Raw genomic sequence first — 20,294 nt, forward strand, 5'->3', positions numbered from 1 at the left:
AGCAGATCTTCAATGAAGCGGGCAGTGGAACCCATATCAGTGTTTACTTGGGAGTGTGATGCCTCACGGGCGGGCAGCGTACTTACCCACCTTGAGCTCTGTGTCGGTGGCTTGATTGCATCATCCCGCAGGGGGTGGGGCGGCGGTTTCGGAGATGCTCAGCTTCTGAAAAAAAATGAGGGGCATTGTTGGGTCTACCTACCTGAGTGATTGACTCTTGCAACCTCCAACTGCCCCTCCTCGAAGCATCACAGCACACGGCACGACTCTTACCAGTATCGCCGGCTTGTTATTCACCCAGCTTCTGTCCACAAGCTCCCACGGTCGCCTCTTACCTTCCAAGGTTCCCAGCCGAGCTCGATGCAGTGATAATTCATCTCAACTAACCCTCGATCCCACCCCTCCTCAGGCTCTCTCGTCCCACCTTCAGCCAACCTACCCACTGAATACTTGCCAAACACTCCCCGTCAAAAACACACCGCGAACCACCACCACCACCCCTCTACCAAAGATGGCAGCCCCCGCGCCGTCATCCACCACCGCACCCAACCCCACCTCAACCACCACCACGGACCCATCCTCTTTATTCGCCCCCACAGCAGAAGCAGCAGAAGCAGCAGCAGAAGGAGGAGGAGCAAAACCAACAGCCTCGATCACCCCGCTCCCGCCCTTCACGCCCGACCTGTACCAGCGCGCCTGGTGCTCGGTGCCGCACCCGACGCTGCCGCTGCTCGCGACCGCCCACGCCAAGTCGGTCACCGTCTTCTCGCTCGCCACGCTCGCCAAGCACAGCGCGCTGACCGGCGGGCACGCGCGCTCCGTGCGCGCCGTCGCGTGGCAGCCCCCCCGAGGCGGTGGCAGCGGCGGCGGCGGCTGGGCGGGGCAGGACGGGGGGAGGAGGAAAAGGAGGAGGAGGCGGTTGGGGTTGGTTACGGGGAGTTTTGATGCGACTGCGGGCATGTGGAGTTTTGTTGAGGGCGGCGGTGGGGGGGAGGATGAGGAGGAGGAGGGTGGGTTGGAGCGGGAGGTGCGGTTTGGTGACGACGGCGGTCTTGGGGATGGCGAGGGGGAAGACAAGGAGTGGGAGTTTGATCTCGTCCTGGAGGGCCACGAGAACGAGGTCAAGGGCCTGGCCTTCTCGCCTGGCGGGCAGTACCTCGCGACGTGCAGCCGCGACAAGTCGGTGTGGATCTGGGAGGACGTGTCGGGTGGTGAGGACGTCGTCGACGGCGGCGACGACGAGGGCGAGTGGGAGACGGTGGCGGTGCTGAGCGAGCACGACGGCGACGTCAAGGCCGTCGCGTGGTGTCCGTCGCACCTGCCCAACGCGCGCGCCAGGCGGCACCACTACAGCGCCGATGTGCTTGCCAGCGCCAGCTATGACAACACGGTGCGCATCTGGCGCGAGGATGCCGACGGCGAGTGGGTGTGCGTGGCGGTGCTGGAGGGCCACGACGGCACCGTCTGGGGCTTGCAGTGGGAGGGCAGGGCGCGGCCGGACGGCCGGTTCCCGCGGCTGATGACCTTCTCGGCGGATGGGACGGTCAAGGTGTGGACGCTGCGCGAAGAGGAAGAGGAGGAGGACAACGACGCAGATGGCAGCGGACGGGGGGCGAATCCCTTCCAGTCCGGTTTCGGCGGCATCCCGAATACCATGCGGCGGTCGCTCAGGGAGGAGTGGGATTGCACGGCCGTGCTGCCCAAGGTGCATTCGCGGGACGTGTATTCGGTGTCGTGGAGCGCCGAGACGGGGCTCGTAGCCAGTACCGGGGGTGACGGCGTCATTGCGCTTTACGCCGAGGATGAAAGCGCCCCGTCTCGGGGTGCAGAGGCTGGCGACGCTGAGAACGGGACGCCCGGCCCGAAGGGCAACTGGCGGGTCCTGGCCACCGTTCCCAACGCCCACGGACCGTACGAGATCAACCACATCACATGGTGTAAGCGGTTTGACCCGGGCGCCGAGCAGAGGGGCAAGGAGGAGATGTTGGTCACGACGGGCGACGACGGCGTCGTCCGGCCGTGGCAGGTCAGGATATAGCCGTTGTAGTGGGCAGTTAGACTTGAATATCTAATAGTGACAATGCCATTGCCTTTCAGCGGCGAGCTGGAACCAGCATGGCATAATCCTACCGACACCGCTCAACTACCTACAGGTTTTGAAGCAACACTCAGCGCGGTCGTCCCTGAACACCTCCATCACCATGCCTGACAGCTGGAAACAACATCAATCCGGAACAGCATACCCATCGGCATCTCCTCAACAATTTGGTATCCGTTCACATTGCCATGCAATAAACCATTGAGTTCAAATTTTGTACATACATGCTTCCCTGTTCTCGAAGCCGAGAAGATAACTACTACCCAGCCAAGAGAGTACCATACCCCAATCGAACGGAGACATCATCATGAGAGAGAGAGAGCGACAAAGGAAAAGAAAGGACTAATGATGATTCTCCCTGCCCGTAGTCTATGTATGGATTTCAATCGATGCAAGAAATGATGATACAACGAGGGAAACGAGACAACCAGCGCGTCCGTCACGTCGCGTCGCGTTCTACTCGCCCTTCAGCTTGTCCTGCTTCACGGTGAAGGCCATTTCCAACAGGTCCTCCTCCTCCTTCTTGTGCGACGCCTTCAGGCCGGTGGCCACGGACGCGCTCGGGTTGCGGCCGGCGTACATGACATGCTTGCGGTCGTGGTACTTGGTCTGGTTGAGCAGCGTCTCGATGCGCGGCTGCGTGTAGCTCCAGGCGCCCGCGTTGAGCGGCTCCTCCTGGGCCCAGACGATGGTCTTGGCGTTGGGGTACCGGTCCAGGTTCTCGCGCAGCTGCTCCCACGGGAAGGGGTGGAGCTGCTCGATGCGCGTGAAGGCGACGTCGTCGATCTTGTGGTCGGCGCGGTACTTGTGCAGCGCCGCGTACACCTGGCCCGAGCACAGGATGACCCGGTCGATCTCCTCGGGCGCCTTGATCTCGCCCGACTCGTGCGCCGGGTCGGGGATGATCCACCGGAATTGCGAGTCGCCGGTGAACTCCTCGATGTTGGAGCGGGCCAGCGGGTGGCGGAGCAGCGCCTTAGAGAAGAACAGGATGAGGGCTAGAAATTTGACAAGAGTTAGTCAGGGGAACGGCGGATGAATGACCGTCTTACGCTGCTCCGTAATGCAGAGAAGTAAAAGAGAAAGAAACTTACGCTTCCGGAATTGCCGGTTCATCTGGCGGCGGAGGATGTGGAACAGGTTGGCGGGCGTGGTCATGTAGGCAACCTGCATGTTGCAGTCCTGGTGCTGGCGGTGCAGCTTCTCGGGCGAGGGGAAGACGCGAGAATCCTCGTTGCAGAGCTGGAGGAAGCGCTCCAGGCGGCCGGACGAGTGCTCGGGACCCTGGCCGTCGTAGCCGTGGGGCAGCGACATGACCAGGCCGGTGCGCTGCACCCACTTTTGCTCGCCGGAGGCGATGAACTGGTCGATGATGCACTGCGCGTTGTTGGCAAAGTCGCCGAACTGGGCCTCCCACATGACGAAGCCGTTGGGGTCCGTCAGCGAGTAGCCGTACTCGAAGCCGAGAGCGCCGTACTCGCTGAGCGACGAGTTGGAGATGACAAACTTGCCCTGGTCCTTGCTGATGTGCTGGAGCGGCGTGTACGTGTCCTCGGTCTCCTGGTCGTGGAAGACGGCGTGGCGCTGCGAGAAGGTGCCGCGCTCGACGTCCTGGCCGGAAACGCGGACGTGGCGGCCCTCGGTCACCATGCTGCCGAAGGCCAGCGCCTCGGCGGTCGACCAGTCGATGTTCTTGCCCTCGAGGACCGACTTGGTCCGGTTGGCGAGGATGCGCTTCAGGTTGCGGTGCAGGTTGAAGCCCTCGGGCGCGCGGCCGATGACCTCGCCGATGTGCTCCAGAGTCTTCCGGTCGACGCCGGTCGGGTTGTGCGGCAGCACCTCGGTGGCCAGCTCCTTGGGCGACTTGAAGCCGTTCCAGGCGCTGGTGGTCCACTCCTTGGAGGTCGGCTGGTAGTCCTTGGACTTGGAGAAGCTCTCCTCCAGCATGCCCCACACCCACTGCTTGTGCTCCTCGATGTCCTCCTTGGTGAAGGTGCCCTCCTTCAGGAGCTGGTCGACGTAGATGTCGATCTGCGATTTCTTCTCCTGGATGCGCTTGTACATGAGCGGCTGGGTGAAGGACGGCTGGTCGGTCTCGTTGTGGCCGTGCTTGCGGTAGCAGACCAGGTCGATGATGACATCCTGCTTGAACTCGGCGCGCCAGTCGGAGGCCAACTGGCAGACGAAGTTGACAGCCTCGACGTCGTCGGCGTTGACGTGGAAGACAGGGGCGTCGATCGCCTTGGCGATGTCGGTGCAGTAGGCGGTCGAGCGGGCGAAGCGGGGATCCGTGGTGAAGCCGATCTGGTTGTTAACCACGAGATGGATCGTGCCGCCAGTCGAGAAGGCCGGCAGCGAGTGGAAGCCGAGACACTCGTAGACGACGCCCTGGGCAGCGAAGGCGGCATCGCCGTGCAACAGCACGGCCATGGCGCTGCGGTGGGTGGTCTCGTCGTTGTTGTAGTGCTGGATGGCGCGGACCTTGCCGAGGACGACGGGGTCCTCGGCCTCGAGATGCGACGGGTTGGCCACCAGGGACAGCTGCACGCGCTTTCCGGAGGGGGTCGGGCGCTCAAAGTTCATGCCCAGGTGGTACTTGACGTCGCCGGAGCCCTCGTCCTCGGCGCCGGCAGTACCGGCGAACTCGCTGAAGATGGACTCGTTGGGTTTCCTGACGACGTTGCTCAGCACGTTCAGACGGCCGCGGTGGGGCATGCCGATGACGATGTCCTTGACGCCGTAGTCGACGCTGCGGTCGATGAGCGCCTTCATGCCGGGCACCAAGCTCTCGCAGCCTTCCAGGCCGAACCTCTTGTCGTTGGGGTACTTGGTGGCCAGGAAGGCCTCGAAGCTGGAGCTCCAGATCAGGCGGTCGAGGATGCGGCGCTTCTCGTCGATGGAGTACTTGAAGGGCTGCGGCACCTCGAGACGCTCGCGCAGCCAGTCGCACTTCTCCCTGTCGGGGATGTGGATGAACTCGACGCCGTAGGAGCCGCAGTAGATCTTCTCGCAGGCGGCGATGATCTCGCGGAGGGTCATCTTCTCGCGGCCGTCGCGCTTGAAACGCGGCAGGATGCCGGGGCCCAGGGTGTACTCGGTGTCCAGGTCCTTCTCGGTGAATTGGTAGTAGTCGAGCTCGAGCTCCTTCGGCCGGATGTTGCCGAAGCCCTTGGAGGCATTGCGGATGCCCAGGGGATCGATCTTGGACTTGTGGTGGCCGCGGGCCTGGTAGGCGCGCACGAGGAGCTGGACCTTGAGATGGTTGGTGATGTCGGCGCCCTCGCCAATGCCGACACCGGCGCCAGCGGCGAGGCCAACGACAGCCTGGGTGCTGGGCACGAGGGACGGGGGCGGGGTGAAGGCCTGCGAGATGGGCATCTCGCCGCTCTCCATGTTCTTGAAGTAGACCTGCCACGACACGTGGACGCTCTTAGGGTCCTGCTTCCACTGCAGGTACATCTCGTCGATATAGTTGGCCGTGTTCCCCTGGAGGAAGCTGTCGTTCGGGTCGGGCGGGTTGTGGAGTGCGCTCTCGAAGCGTTTTTGGGCACCGACGGCGAGGGGACGGCGGTTGGCAGCGAGCCGCAGGGCGGCGCGCGCCGAGAGGGTGGCTGTCGAGAAGCATCGTGACGACGACGACGCCGCGGCGCCCTGCAGCGCCCGGAGCGAAGTGCGCAGCATCTCGGCCGGGTATCAACGGGAGGGCGAGGGATATGTGAACTTCCCTAATGACTCAAAGGAAGCCGGGGAAAGCAGCCGCAGGAGGAGGTGGAAATCAAGTTCCGTGATTATGCCCCTAAGGGTTCGTATGGTTATTGTACCGTACACCGAGACGCAGATACAAAAAGAGCGGCGGAGTAAGTCGTAGTGGGAGAGAGCACAAGTAAACCCAAAGCTATGTCGCCAAAGGACGTTGAGTCAGAGCCGGGGACATTGGGCGTGTCCGTCCCTAGCGTTGGTGTGAATGTGTTCAGCAGGTTTGCTTGGTTGCTTGTTGTTGCAGCAAGGGGAAAAATGACGCTCAGCCTGGCCCGAGGTCGATGACGGCAATTTTCGCTGCGCGAGCAGGCGGTCCAAGCAGCCGTCGCAGGATCCCCTGTCAACCGGGGTGCAGCCAACCAAAAAGCGCCCTGCGGCACTTGCGGGCTTCAGCGGTGCGGCCAAGCCACGGCTGGACGGAAGCAGCCTTTGGCAGCGGCCGTATTTTTGGATGATGTTGTCACAAGGGCGCCACTTGCCCCAGTTTTCGGGGAGCCAGCGATTCCAGTGTTCGGTTAGCTTGCCCGGCACGGGCAAAGCCGACAACCGCGAGCGGTTTTACGGAATACACTTGTTATGCCCGTATTACCAACGCAGTGAGCACCCTTTTCCAGCGATCGCCTCTTGGTCGGGGAAGAACCTTGGAAGCGGTCTCACAAGCAACCCCCAGCGATCGCTGGAACCAGCCAGCTTGCGACCGGCCACTGTCAGCATTCTGGGACGTACTACGGAATACGGAACACATCCGTCCTAGGTTCGAGTTTTCTTCGAACGGTTCGGGGCTTCGGCGCCGAGCTTACGGGAATACGGTGGTCGAAGCTGCGTGTGACCTCAATCCCAACGCTGCCATTGGATCCCGGCGTTGCACGCCGGTACGGGCCCGGGGCTGAGCGACACAAAGCGGAAGCACGCCCGCAAGAGGCCCCACAGTGTGATTAACTAACCTGAGGACGTTACGCACCCAGCGATTGGGCGCTTTACTGTTACACACATCAGTCAGTGATCGCAGAAAGTTGCCTGGGCTGGACCTTGAAGACATCTCCGCCAGCCGCAAGTCCATCTCCAGCTGTCGCCTCTACAGAACTTGACGTCGAGAATACACAAAAATAAATAAAGAAAAAGAAAAAGAAACCCAAAAAGCTTGCGTCCGCTGAGCCTGCGCCGCGGGCGTGGGCGTCACCGGCACCATGGCCCTCCCGCGTGGCAGGACCACGTACAAGAAAAAGGACGGCATCCTCACGCTGACCCAGGACCGCACTGCCCTGATATGGTCGCCCATGCCCGCGACCGGCCCGCCCACCGTCTCCCTCGCGCTGGAGAACATCATGAACCTGCAGCAGACCCCCGACGGCTCGCCCAAGGTCATCTTGAGGGTCATCGAGAAGCCCAAGCCGAACGTGGAGGGCGCCACGCCCCAGCAGTTTCTGTTTCAGTTCACCTCGCCGAGTGATGCCCGTGCCGAGGCCAATGCGATCAGAGATCTTCTCTCTCAACTACTGGCCGCGGCCCGCGAGAACGACCCAAACGTGCCCAAGCCCGTGGGGGGCGCCGCCCAGGCCTCGGCGGACGGTGCCGGTGCTTCGGCCGCCATGTCGTTTGCCAGCACAGTGAATGCCAAGGCGGCGTCGGCCAAGTGGTTTGACGACAACGCGCTCAAGGCGGACGTGGAGCTCCAGCAGTCGCTCATGAAGAAGGACAAGGACCTGGCCCAGACCTACTCGGACGCCCTCGCCCTGAAGCCTGATTCCATCTCGGATGCTGCCTTCAATGCCCAGTTTTGGTCCACCCGGGTCGGCTTGCTGCGTGCCCACGCCATCGAGCTAAACCAGAAGAAGGGGGCGTACAACGTGCTCTCAACCATCAAGCCGCGGACCGAGGACGGCCAGTTCAAGCTCAGTATTTCCTCGGAGCAGATATCCATGATCCTGCAGCAACATCCGCTGGTGAGGCGGATATACAACGAAAATGTGCCCAAGCTCAGTGAGAACGAGTTCTGGTCCCGCTTCTTCCTCAGCAAGCTGTCCAAGAAACTGCGTGGCGAGCGTCTCACCGGCAATGAGAACGCCGACAACATATTTGACAGATACCTGGACGCGGATAACTCGTTCGGCTTCGCGAGCAAGATCACGGCCGCCCAGAAGGTGCCACACATCATCGACTTGGAAGCGAACGAGGAAAACCAAGGCGGGTTCAAGAGCGGCAACCGAAAGGACATCGAGATGCGGCCGCGCGCCAACATCCCCATCATCCAGACGCTGAACAGCCTCAGCGAGAAGATCATGGCCAACGTCGCCCCCTCCGACCTCGACCCGTCCGCCCCGGACGGCCTGGTCGACGACACCCGCACGTTCGACAACCTCACCCTTCGCGACCTGCGGGGCGATGCCGAGGCACAGCGCATCATTCTCAACGTCAAAGAACAAAACAAGTTCTTCTCCAACCAGGACGGCCAGTCGGAGGAGGCCAAGGAGTTCGAGAAGCAGAACCCCTCAGAAGTCCTCTTCGAGGTGCAAGCCGACTTCGAGACGTTCGACGACGACGGCGCGGGCGGAATAGATCTCCGCAAGGGCATCGGCGTCGACGACGACAGCGACAGCGACGGCGACGCCGAAACCAAGAAGCCGCCGCACGTCGGCTCGCGCGCCGCCCGCCGGCGCGCCCAGGAGCAGATCCTGGACGGCATGCGCAAGAAGCGCTCCGAAACGCAGGGGACGGCCTCCTCCTCCTCCTTCAGCCTCGCCGGCAGCGGCGAGGACGGGACGGACCCGACGCCCATGAGCATTCCCGCGGACGTGGCGCAGCGGTGCATACTGACCAACGCGACCACGACCGAGTTCCTGCGGCAGTTCTGGGCCGCCTTCCTGTCGGGCGACGCCGCGCGCGCGCCCGAGCTCGCCTACTACGCCGAGTCGCTGCGGCGGTCGGCCGAGCGCATCGAGGCGCTGGCCGCCGAGGCCGAGCGGCTGCGCCAGCAGCTGATCGAGAAGCGCAAGCGCGAGATTAAGGAGATCTACGAGCGCACGCGCAAGAAGGTCCGGTGGCAGCCGCCCAAGGGCGGCAGGGACTCGGTGCTGGCGCTGTTCGAGGCCACGCTGGCGAGCCTGCACGCCGCGCAGGCCTTGTACGCGTCGGCGCTGGGCGACGCGAAGCCGGGCGGGTTGTAAGATTAGCACGATGGGGGCCGGGAGGATAGAAAGGAAAACGGGGACCCGGGACAGCAGTCTGTATGACAATGGGGGGAAAAATAATGATACCAATACGCAGGTTTTGTTGGGGGTTGTGACAAGGTAAAAACAAAAGGCTTTTGATCCCAACCTCCTTCGTCTATCAAGTCAGCCTAAGCCAAGTACGCACATATAATCCCGTAATCCGTTTATGTAGACATATACAAGGGGCCATGAGCGCCGCATAGTGTCACAATGCAAGCACTCAACCCACGATTATCCCTCAATCTCATTTATATATACACAACTCCATTCGCCAACTCTTCCCGGCGCCCGTCCTATTTGTTGTTCCCTTGCCTTTCGCAATCCAGCCATGCTTTTTCTCTTTACCCCTTCTCTCACACATTCGAGAAGAAAAAAGTTGCCCAACGGCAGCTCACGCAGCGCCAACCTGCCTCACCCTCGCCTCCTCGGTCCCCTCAGCCTTCCCAGGGACGACGTCAAAGCCGATACCCCGCCGGGCCCGCCGCCGCCGCCCGGCATCGCCGTACTGCTCGTCAAACCGGCGGATCGCCTTGAGGCTCTCCATGTCGCCGCTGATGCTGGCGGTGATGTCGCGCAGGCCCTTGTCGAAGTGGCGGCGGGCCAGGACGCGGCGCGGGGGGAAGCGGAACTCGCCGCCCTCGTCGGCGGCGGCGTGCGCCTCCTTGGCGCGCATCTCCTCGCGGACGGCCTCCATGGCGGCCGAGACGCACAGGTTCTTGAGGTCGGAGCCGGAGTACAGGTCGGTCTCCTCGGCGAGGCGGGCGAGGGAGACGTCGTCGGCGAGGACCTCGTCGCGGAGCACGACGCGCAGGATGGCCTCGCGCTCGGGGGCCAGGGGCAGGTCGACGAGGATGCGGCGGGGCAGGCGGCGCAGGACGGCCTCGTCCAGGTCGAAGGGCCGGTTGGTGGCGACCATGATGAAGGCGCGCAGGTCCGAGGTCAGGCCGTCCCACTCGCGCAGGAACTGGGTGATGGTCTCGCGGTGGGCGGCGCGCCCGCCGCCGCCGCCGCCGGGGCCGGCCGAGTGGCGGGCCGCGAGCAGCGCGTCGGCCTCGTCCAGGAAGATCACGCAGGGCGCGAGCTTACGGGCGAGCGAGAAGAGCGCCTGCACGTTTTTCTCGCTCTGGCCGAGCCATTTGTCGTTGATGGAGGCCGCCGACACCTCGAGCATGCTCGCGCCGGACTCCTTGGCGACCGCCTTGGCGAGGAGCGTCTTGCCGGTCCCCGGGGGCCCGTACAGCAGGCAGCCCGGGATGCGCTCGGTCTTAAGCACGCCGTAGGTGAAGGCCTCCGGGCGGATGAGGGAGAGGGTGGTCAGGTTGATGAGAGATTCTTTGGTCTCGGGCGGGACGATGATTTCGTTGAAGGTGGTGCGGATGTCCTTGGCGTTGATCAGGCCGGACAGGAGCCTCTTCTCGTCGCTGTTGTAGTCCTTGGACGCGGCAGCGCCGGTGAGGTTGCTGCTGGCGGGCTCGCCCGAGGACGACGAGGAGGAGGATCCGTTCTTGGGTGGGATGAGAAGTGGCGAAAAGTAGGGAGGACGGACGGCCGGGTAAATGTGCTCCCAATGTTTGTCGCGGGCATTCATACACCTGATGCCCTCCAACAGCGCGTGCGCGTCGTACTTCTCGCGCGGCGGCGTCCGGTTGCCTACCATCAATGACGCGAGGCGGTATACCCATTGAGCGTCGTAAAGGTGGCTGCCGAGCGTCCGAGACAAAAAGTCGGCATCCGGCTTGAACCTGAGGGTCCCCATTTCCAGGTCAATGGGCACATCATCGCCCACCATTGCCCGCAGCATATCCTCGATATTGGAGAGATTTTCCTGCAAGTTGTCCCATTCATCCATCCGGGGCGTCGTTTCCGCAAGGTGGAAGGGAATAACACGGGCGCCATCTCGGCCCAAGTCGAGTAGCTGGTCACGCCACTGCGAGGCCCTGTCCATATCGCCGGACGAGGTGCCCACAAGGACGACTCTCCTCCCTGCCATCCACATGCGGTCGGCGATGGCCCGGAGCTTCCGGAGTATGGTAGGATGCAGAGAGCTCAGCTCGACGTAGTCGTGGACATGGATGATGAGCGGCCGGCGCGGCGACTCGGCCCCGGGTTTCGCAGCGCGAGTGCGGCGTTTGAGCTGAGCAGCAGCAACCATGGCGTCCAAGGCGGTGCCGATCTTCATGTCTTCCCAGCGGCTGTCAGACACGCCCGAAGTCGTGCTCTCTCTCGGCGCCAAGAAGGATCGCAGCCGCGAGGGCAGCGAAACAGCGACCACACCGACCTCCTGCTCCGGATCTGGATCGGGCCGGGAAGTGAGCCTGCCATTCATCTCGGCAGCGGCATAGCCGAGCATCGAGATAGGGCCACGGGCCGAGTACGGGTTCTGGCCCACCTGGTGTCCGACGACGCGCGCGATCGTGTGGGCGCTGAGGTGCACGGCGTCGGCCTCCAAGTCCGTAGCGATATCGTCAATAATCGCGTTTGCCCCGCTCGGCCCCTTGTCGTTGAGAAGGGACAGCACGATCGGGGGACGGCGCGACTCTTGACGGTTGACGGCAGCGGCAGGCGTCAGTTGCGACTGCACCGCAGCCAGAAGCTCCATGCAGGCGGAATACTCGACGTCAGGCCGCTTGGCCAGCGGAGTCATGTATAGCATGCCCGATCCGGGAGGCCCTTCGAAGCGGGCACTGGCAATCCACCGGGGCACCTCGGTCGAGCCAATATCGTCCGGCCAAGGAAGCCATGCTTGGCGCCCCAGTCCCATGCTCGCATGGTGCCGCCGCAGCCTCTCAACATGGTCCTTGTCCCGGGGGGGATGATACACGAGCACCAGCGCCTGCCAAAAGGCCATGTAAAGCATGGTGTCCAGCTTCGACACCAGCAGGTCACGCTCGGCCTCATCCGCCTGGAGCAACTTCTCCTCCTTCCACGACCGGACGTCGGCCTCGGACAGGCCGAGCGTGGCCAGGGCGGAGTCGGCCAGTTCGACCAATTTCGCCGCGTCCTCAGGCCCGAGCGGGGGCAGGGCGGCGTCGGGCCTGTCGAGCGGACGCTGCTCGTACAGCGAGACGTTCTTAGACATGAACCAGTCGGGCAATTCCCGGGCGGGCGGCTCGTCGACGCGATTGTTGCGGTTGGCGCGGGCGCGGGCCGACCCGTAGCCCGCGCTCTTCAGCTTCTCCCGCTTGGCATCGGCATCGGCACCGGCGGCGGCGGCCTCGGCAGCCGTAGATATCTCGGTTGGCTGGCCGTTCTCCGCGGCGGCACCACTCTCCTTGCTCGAGTCAGAAGAGGGCGGTGGCGGTGATGAAGGAGGAGGAGGAGGAGGAGGAGGAGGAGTAGGAGGAGGCGGGGTCTCTTCGCCGGTCGGATCGCCGGGGCGGGACAGGACGGGCCGAGACGTGTGGAAGGCGCGGGCGCCAGCAGGGCGGCGGTGCGGATGCGTCAAGGAGCCGTCATGGACGGCGACATTGATGCGGGCCTGCGCACTAGGGTGGACACGGGCGTGAACGGCGACGCCGGGCAGTCGAGGCAGTCGAGACGGTCGAGGCGGTCGACGGGTTCGACAGCAGGCGCGACTCGGGAACTGCGACGGCGCTGGGAGCAGCGCCCGAGCCCCGGCGGCCGTAGACATGAGGATAGACAGACTTCGCCGTTCGGCGCTCACATGCGACTCGAATTGGCCGCAACCGAGCGGACCGAGCGTGACAGGGCCGTTGTCTTGACAGGAGGAGCGGCTGCACGCTGGGGCAAAGAAAGAGTCGTGCGTTTCCTGCGCAAACCTGGATTGGTTGCGTCTTTCTTTGCTTGCTCTCGGGTCAAATTTGGCCGCCGCCAGCCGAGAGCTTGGCATGCGCTCGCAGGCGAAGTCGAGTTTGATGTCAAGACCGGGGTTAGGGTTAACTGAGCATACGCAGACCCAGCGGGGCAAATACTTGGTACATACAACAAACATCCCGGAATCGCTCAAAAACTCGTGCGATTGTGGTCATGTCTTCGTAAGCTGAGTCTGACAGCGTGCACCCAACCCTTCCTTCTCTAAAACAGTAACTCATCTTCACAAGCAGCCACCCCTCTCCTTCCCTTCCTAGCTGTTCCCTCAATCCCGATAGTAGTTGTCCTACCCATCCCCAACTCCCATCTCACCACCTCCCTGCGCAACCTCTCCACCACCGCCCTCACCTCCCACGGCCCAAACTTCGCCCCTTGAAGCGAACCCGCCGCTGCCACCCCCTGGCTTGTCACCGATATACCGCCGCCGCCTGCCACGCCCTTCCCCGCCGCCATCCGCACCATGACCCGGTCGCCCGTCACCACCCAGTTCTGCCGCACGTCCGAAACGATCGTGTTGGCAAAGTCCTGCACCTTCGGGTTGGTTTTGTTGTTGCCGTAGACGTTGCCCGCCGCCGTTGCCTGGGCAGTGGGAAAGGAGGAGGAGGTGGTGGTGGTTGTCTGCGTCGGCGTCGAGTGCAGGCCCGTCAAGAAAGCCGAGACACGCACGCTGCTCTCGACAAGGTCGCTGTTTGGGAGGCGCAGGACGTCGTCTTCCAGGTGGCACCGCAGGTCCGCGAACAGGGTTGTCAGCTTGTCGACTGCGTTCTCAAGGCGGGCTGCAGTGACCGTTGAAGAGGAACCGGAGTCGTTGTCCTGCTCGTTGACCAAGTAACTCGCGAGACTAGGCTGCAGGGCATTGGCAATGGTTGCCAACAGCGTCATGATATGGAGGTGCTGCAGCGACAAGGCTGTTGTTGCGCTCTTGAGGGTCTCAAACCACGCTAAGACGCCGTCCAAAATGCCTGCGGCATGTTCCATGTCCTCATCGGCCAGCTCTTTCGGGATGCAGCCCGCCTCGAGCAGACCCGCGAGTGCGACAGCGTACACCTCCAGCAGCGCCCAGCACTCGCTGGCTCGCGCAGACGCCCGGATGATCGCTGGTATCATGTACTCGAGCATAAACGACGTGACATAAGTGTTCCGCATCGCCCTCCCCAAGATGCGGCACTCCTGCTGCAGCTCGTCGTTGCCCAACGCCACCTTGAAGTTGGTGTAAAGATAGTAAAAGAGCTGGGGGGCAGCGTGGGCGTCTTTCTCGCTCAGTCGGACGCCGTACGCGACAATGCCCGCCGTGTGCAGCTGCGGGTCCTGGAGCGGAGGGGAGTAGTCGACGCTTGGCTGCGTGAAGAAGGCGTCGATTTTGCAAATGCCGACTCCGTGAGACTTGATCAGTGATATCACTTGTCTGACGAAATCAATATACAGCCCGTGCTCGCTAGCGTGGGGCCGCAGAAGAGCCAGGTCCTCCTTGATCTTCAGCATAACCAGCTCCAGGGTCTGGGCGAACTCAATCCGGTGTTGTTTGGACTGCGCCGAGCCCGACTCGCGGAGCGTTTTGCGCATGTAGTGCATGGCACACGCAAAGAAATCAATATTCGTGTTGTAATCTGGGGGGATCCCAACCGCGACCGTGGCTCGCTCCAAGAATGGCAGCCCGTGGTGCTGGAGGACCTCTGCCAGATGATTTTCGAATCCGAGGAGCCTCTGGGGCTTGACAATAGACAGCATCCAGAGGCCGAGGATGTTGATGCCGAGGTCCTTGAAATCGAAGATGTGATTCTTGACCAGTACTGCAAGGAAGAGGGGAAGGTACCGCCGATCTGGCGTGCTCAGACTCTTCGGCATGTCAGCAAAGATCCCGTACTTCCCGCTGGAAAAGTACGGCGACAATTGCTAGCAGAGCTAGTCAGCATAATGCTCGCAAGAAAAAGTGGCAGGCATTTACCGACCGTGACCCTGTTCTTGATGAACCTGGCGGCTATCCTGGCGGCCAACGTGACGGACTTCTCGGCGCAAGTCGCTTGCTGGCTTTGCTGCCTCGGAGGCGGTTCCAGAGGGGCGGAGAGGAGAGTGCGGCTCATCCAGAAAAACTCCCGGCTCAGTTGCTCATTCACCAACTGCACCCGTCAGCGCTCAAGGTCCCAAAAGATGTCAAACAAGGGAGCCTGAACCTACCAGAACGGCGTCTTCCAGATGGGCAGTATCGGGGTTGTCTGAAAACTCGCTCGAGTATTGCTCCTCGGATGCCTCGTCAATCAGGCCGATGAAGTGTTCCAGGGTCTCGAGCGCAACCCGGACGATGCTCCAGTCAAATCCGGGCGAATGGTAATCAAGACTCGTGAACACCTTTTGTAGTTGGCCTACTGCGGGTCAGCAGCGTCCTGTTTCCATCCTTCCAGAGGTAGACTTACCCATGTTGAGAGCGTATAGCGCAACCTCCAGCTTCGGGGCTCGGTGCAGAACATCAAGGGACGCTTTCATCAAGAGGTAGAGCACGTCGAGAGCAGTCGCCTTGTTTTTTGCGACCATCTCGTCCCGCACCTCCTTGCTGACAAAAGGCACCTCGCTGGACAAGGCCCGAAATTGCTGCTCAATGTCCGACGCAGCCGAGAGGTACTGATCCAGCACCTGGTTGAAGACGTTGTTCCTCCAAGCAGCGAGCGACCTGAACGACGAAGCGTCCTCGACCTCGGAGATCACGAATCGCGCAAGCTGGTTCCAAGCCCTAATGTTGATCAGACAGGCTTCCTTGTGAGCACTACCCGGAAGGATAAGCTTCTCGATCAGGTGGATAGCAGGCCGCAGCTCCGGCGGCGACACCCAGAACAAGGTGCATAGGAGGTCGTGATGGTTCCTCAGAGCCGCCAAGTCGCGTTGGTGGATCGTGTCCTCTTTGAGATATTGTCGGTTGTGGTTGGGAAGGGTCCTCGCCACAAGGTTCCTGATGTCCTTCAAACAGTCGAGCTCCTTCAGGCGCTGGATTGCCAGCGCTAGGAGTTTGATGAAGATGTGAAAGCACCGGTCTTCGGCCTCGATAGACAGAGACGGGTTCCGATCAAGTTCCTCAAGGAACCGCGGGGACTTGTACACCTCTTCGTTTCTCAAGTGCGCCAGGTTCTGCGAGCCAAAGAAGTCGAAAATGGTACCGATGATGCCCGTGCACTTGCGCCATCCCCACTGTTGGACGAGAAAATGGCAACGCGCGACCAAGGCACGGCAGTAGTCGTTGAAGCCCGGTGGTTGTCGAGGATTTTCGTGGTACAGCTTGAAGACGCGCTTCAAGAGCTGCTGCGGCAGTGCCCACCCTTCCAGAGCGGCGGTGTGCCTCAAGCCTGGGATGAGAAGTCCAGAATTGTCGATCTCTCCGAGAGGCAGCAGAGTGAACATGTCTTGCCAGAGCTGCTCGAACACTTGAGTGTCCGCGGGCAAGGCGGAGACCCCCTGGTCGAGCATGACCGAGTGGGTTACATCCCAGAAGGAGGCTCTCGGTATGGCAGCGCTTTCCAAGACCCTCATCATAACCACCCAATTGTTCGCGAGGACGCGGTCCGATCGTATCCCTCGCTCTCGGAGAGCCGAATGTTGCAGGTCATCATACAGCTTCCTTAGTTCCCCGGTACCACAATCAAGCAGGTGTCGAATGGTCATCGCAGCTGACTTCTTGAGCAGATCATCGAGCTTCATGGTCTGCATCGGGTCGCCGCTGGGCCCATGGCTCAATGAACGTACCGCCAAAATCGTCACGGTGACGCGAGCAACAGCCTCAAGCTGTGTTCTCCGAGCACCGTCCGGAACATTGCTCCACTTGACCGAGTCGAACCGGTTGGTGAAGCTTGAGAAGACCTCCAAGCACCTGGACACAAAGGCTTTCTCTTCGAGATCACTCCGGATGCTGAGCGAGCGAAGAACGTACCCAAGAACGAAGTCGGCTGCTTCGATTGCCTTTTCGCCTGTGCCACTGTCTGTTGCTGCTTGGGAGATGATCTGCTCAGCGACCCAGTCCACGAGGATGCCAAGCTCGGACGACGTTTTGTCATCCCAAGCGCCCCATCGCAAAGATTGCCCGTCAAATGAGAAGGTTGCGGCAGGTCGCTGGTGGCGGACGCGTTCAGGGAACCCAGCATCGACCGCTTCTCGCAGGCATCCGCGCCCGATGACCGTGCTCTCGTGGAAAAAGACACCTCTGTCAAGTGGGAAAATTTCGAAATGGTGTGTGTAGTGCGTCCCGTAGGGACCGAGGCCCCTGAGCTTGTCTTCAGCATGGTGCTCTTGAACGTCGATGGGAGACAAGTCGGCGGGCAAAGGATCATTGGCGCGGGCATATTGCGGAGCCTCTGGGTCGACATGTTGGGGGCGTCGTCGCTTTCGAAATCTCGACCTCGCAGCTCCTCTCTTGTCCCTGGGAGGGGATGGAGTCTCTTCGACTTCGACGCGGTCGCATTGCTCAAGAGTCGCAGAATCCTGGAATGTGAAGTTGACATCTAAACTTTGGCCGAGCCCATTCTCTGTTAACGCATCCAGCTTCCTCCGGGTTTTCCTGAAGGATGCATCCAAAGTCCGCTTCCTGCGACTGAGCTGCCGCCGCTTGTCTTCCCGTTCGTCCTCCTCAAGCTGCGCAGGGTGACAACTGGGCCGTCGGTCTCGCAATGACTGCCGTGATTGGGGGTTGGAAGTTGAGGGCTGATGCGGAATGAGAGGTTCCTTGTCGCCGTACACGGTGACAAACGAGTCGAGGCTCCTTTGACGAACAAGCTTCTGAGGGTGAGTACGTAGTGAGCGTGGCGGGCGAGATGTGACATTTGTTGTTATTTCCCTTAGAGGGGCCCTGCTTCTTTGGTCTTCGGGCTGCCTTGGGATCGGAACCGAAATCTTCGGTTTCATCCTTCCCGACTTCCAGTCTCGAAGGACGGAGAGCGCGTCAACATTGTCGCTCCGCGTTGCCAGGCTGATGAGTTTCCTCGACGGGCTGGCCTTGCCCAGGTTCGCTTTCCTCTTGACAGCACGAGCCGCAATCCTCACGAACCTTGGGGCATTAGGTTCTATAACATCCAAGATGCTGAGAGGTGGTGGCGTGGCTGGCCTGTTTCTCAGTTTACGATTCGCTGAGAAACCCGCTCTTTTCGGGCGTTGATAGTCGGTTAAGTCCCTCTTTGCAGATGCTGAAGTAACACCATGCTTTGACCGGCTGAGGACTTGGGTTATCTTGGGTTGCCGAGAGGGCTGGTTGGGACGGGCAAAGACTGACTGCGTGCCAGTCCGCTTTTGCTTCTTTGCCTTGCTGGCCGTGCTGTGCAAGCCGGGTCTCTTCCTGCTGGGGAGCATCCAGTCGATGGAATCTTCCTCCACCACAGACGACCCGTCATCGTCGTCTATGACGATGGCCAGCGGTGCAGTCTGGATGAGGTCATCTGCCGAATTTTGCCTTTGCCTCGGCTCGCTATCGGAGTCTCCGGACTCATCGAACAGCATTAATGGAGCAGTACTTGACGGCTTGGGCGACCCTTGACGGGGCAAAGCTACACCTCTCCTGACAACTCGCTCAGGGGAAGGGTCGGGGCTTTTCCTCCTCGGCTTCCGAGAACCGGCTTTGTCTTGCTGGCGGTCCAGCCGGAGCCATGAAGCAGGCAACACTCCCCGAATCCTGCGGCTGTTTCGGCGAACCACGTCGGAGTCAGTGTCGGTGCTGTGACTGGACCCCGCGGAATCCCCATCGGTCAGGTCACTCTGATCCTCATGAATGATAATCGGAGAATCCAAAACGCCACTGCCGGTTGTGCCAACTGTTGGCGTGGGACGCTGCGCAGAGGTTCCCAACGGGCTTGGGCGTCGCCGCGTGGGCGGCTTCGGTGTCGACACAACTTGTTGAGGTAGTGTCTGGGGAGGCTCCGGTGGCGGCGGCTCATGCGCAGAAGGCGAGGACGGCAAGTCCCATATATTCAGAGGCGGAGGAGGAATGAACGGTGGGCGCGGCGGAGACGAGCCTTGGGATGAGTCTGCCACGAACCTAGGCCGCTTCCGCTGCGTTGAGGAAAGCCGCTGGGCAGGTGGACGCTTCCGCACCTGCCGTCGCTTCTTCTCAGGCAGAGGCTGAAGCTTCTCTAAGGGAGGCAGATCCTCGTCGGAGAAACTTGTAGCATCAGTTTGGTCCTCGTTTGTCCGCTGGCTGCTAGTCCGTAGCTGCGGGCCCGAAGGGGATGTTTTGGGAAGCGAAGGGGTGAGGGCTAATTCGTCCTCCTCATCAAAGAGGATGGGAGCGTCCTCTTCCAGGGCACCTGCGCCTTCCCCACTCGCCTCCTGACTTTCCTCTGCCTGAAATTCTTGGTCTTGCGAGTCTTCCTCTTCGGCTCTCCGACGTGTTGGCTGCGCTTCCTCCACAACCCTGATAGGCTTCACCCCGTGCGACCTCATGAATTCCGTGTATTGTGCATTTTCAAGTAAGTACGGATGCTGCTGGATCGGCTTCCGCGGGCGAAGGGAACGCCCTAGTCGAACAGCAGCCTGCCGCGAAGGATCCTCCGCGCCATCGGGCAACGCTGCGTCATTCAGGGACGGCACGTTAGGGCGGACTTGAGGCAATGACGGAGATGCCGGGGGGGTCGGGGTCCTCGAAAGAATACTCGCGGGGGAAGACGCGCGTGAAGTCGGGGTGGTGACGCGAACGTAGCCAACCGATATCTCGTCCTCGAAAGAAAGATCATTCGCCGCGGAATCCGGCCGTTTCTTTGGCGGAAGAGTCGGTCCGCCCACGGCCTCGTCGGCAGCAGGGGAAAGACTTGTTCGTTCATCCAGGCATTGGATAGATGGGGCAGGCAAAGGGGACTGGCTCAGCAACTGGGAGGGTTGCCCGTGGACAAGCGGGAGGGGTGGAGAGAGACCGCGGGACGTTGCCGAGGAGCTCGGCAAGCTCCAGATATCGCCATCTTTGGCCGGTTTGCTGGGCGCCTCCTGCACTCCCGTATCGACAGCGTCATTTCGGGACAACTGATTGGACTGGTCAAACTGGCCATCGCCGTGAGATTCTTGCGTGTCATCGAAGCTGTCGTCGTCCGAGTCCGGAACCTCTCCCAATTCCCTCCAGTTGCTCATGGCGCCGTGTTATCATGTCGGAAAGGTACTCGAATCAGCACTCATCAGTCCGTCCTATCGAAAAATCACAAGTGAGCAGACTGCAGCAACCGTCGAGATGGTGTCATCTGTCATCCGTAAGACAGTTAAACGGCCGTAAGACAGTTAAACGGGGCATGTATGGACCTGGGCATGTGGATGCGCCACTCCGACGCGTCAAAGGTGTAGTGGGACGCGACTTCCGCCAAAGAGCTCTGGTGGGGCACCTTGGCATTTCGCGTGTTGGGTGGTGCAACCTGGAACCACACGACCTCAGGTAGTGGAAGGTTCCT

The 20,294-nt window shown here is 61.3% G+C and overlaps 5 protein-coding genes across 5 annotated transcripts; 2 read left to right on the forward strand and 3 right to left on the reverse strand.

The window, feature by feature from the left end:
* Positions 1-175: 175 nt before the first annotated feature.
* THITE_2148210 (uncharacterized protein) lies at positions 176-2,038 on the forward strand (the record flags this gene model as incomplete). Its single annotated transcript, XM_003657864.1, has 2 exons — positions 176-206; positions 648-2,038. 2 exons carry the CDS (start codon positions 176-178, stop codon positions 2,036-2,038), a joined length of 1,422 nt encoding a protein of 473 aa, XP_003657912.1.
* Positions 2,039-2,296: 258 nt separating this feature from the next.
* On the reverse strand, positions 2,297-5,958 carry THITE_2124124 (uncharacterized protein). Its single transcript, XM_003657865.1, has 2 exons — positions 3,193-5,958; positions 2,297-3,096 (listed from the first exon to the last, which is right to left on the reverse strand). The coding sequence occupies exons 1-2, from the start codon at positions 5,777-5,779 to the stop codon at positions 2,555-2,557; spliced, it is 3,129 nt and encodes a 1,042-aa protein (XP_003657913.1). The 5' UTR covers positions 5,780-5,958; the 3' UTR covers positions 2,297-2,554.
* Positions 5,959-6,837: 879 nt separating this feature from the next.
* Positions 6,838-9,239, forward strand: THITE_2124126 (uncharacterized protein). The gene has a single exon (XM_003657866.1). The coding sequence runs from the start codon at positions 7,045-7,047 to the stop codon at positions 9,019-9,021; it is 1,977 nt and encodes a 658-aa protein (XP_003657914.1). The 5' UTR covers positions 6,838-7,044; the 3' UTR covers positions 9,022-9,239.
* On the reverse strand, positions 9,236-11,673 carry THITE_2171644 (uncharacterized protein). Its single transcript, XM_003657867.1, has one exon. It carries the CDS (start codon positions 11,663-11,665, stop codon positions 9,458-9,460), a length of 2,208 nt encoding a protein of 735 aa, XP_003657915.1. The 5' UTR covers positions 11,666-11,673; the 3' UTR covers positions 9,236-9,457.
* A 1,362-nt stretch (positions 11,674-13,035) lies between these two features.
* Positions 13,036-20,201, reverse strand: THITE_2124129 (uncharacterized protein). The gene is made up of 4 exons (XM_003657868.1): positions 15,309-20,201; positions 15,073-15,257; positions 14,847-15,014; positions 13,036-14,790 (listed from the first exon to the last, which is right to left on the reverse strand). The coding sequence occupies exons 1-4, from the start codon at positions 19,981-19,983 to the stop codon at positions 13,102-13,104; spliced, it is 6,717 nt and encodes a 2,238-aa protein (XP_003657916.1). The 5' UTR covers positions 19,984-20,201; the 3' UTR covers positions 13,036-13,101.
* Positions 20,202-20,294: the final 93 nt, after the last annotated feature.

The sequence above is a fragment of the Thermothielavioides terrestris genome, chromosome 6 (genome assembly GCF_000226115.1).
Source record: "Thermothielavioides terrestris NRRL 8126 chromosome 6, complete sequence".
Lineage (NCBI taxonomy): Eukaryota > Fungi > Ascomycota > Sordariomycetes > Sordariales > Chaetomiaceae > Thermothielavioides > Thermothielavioides terrestris.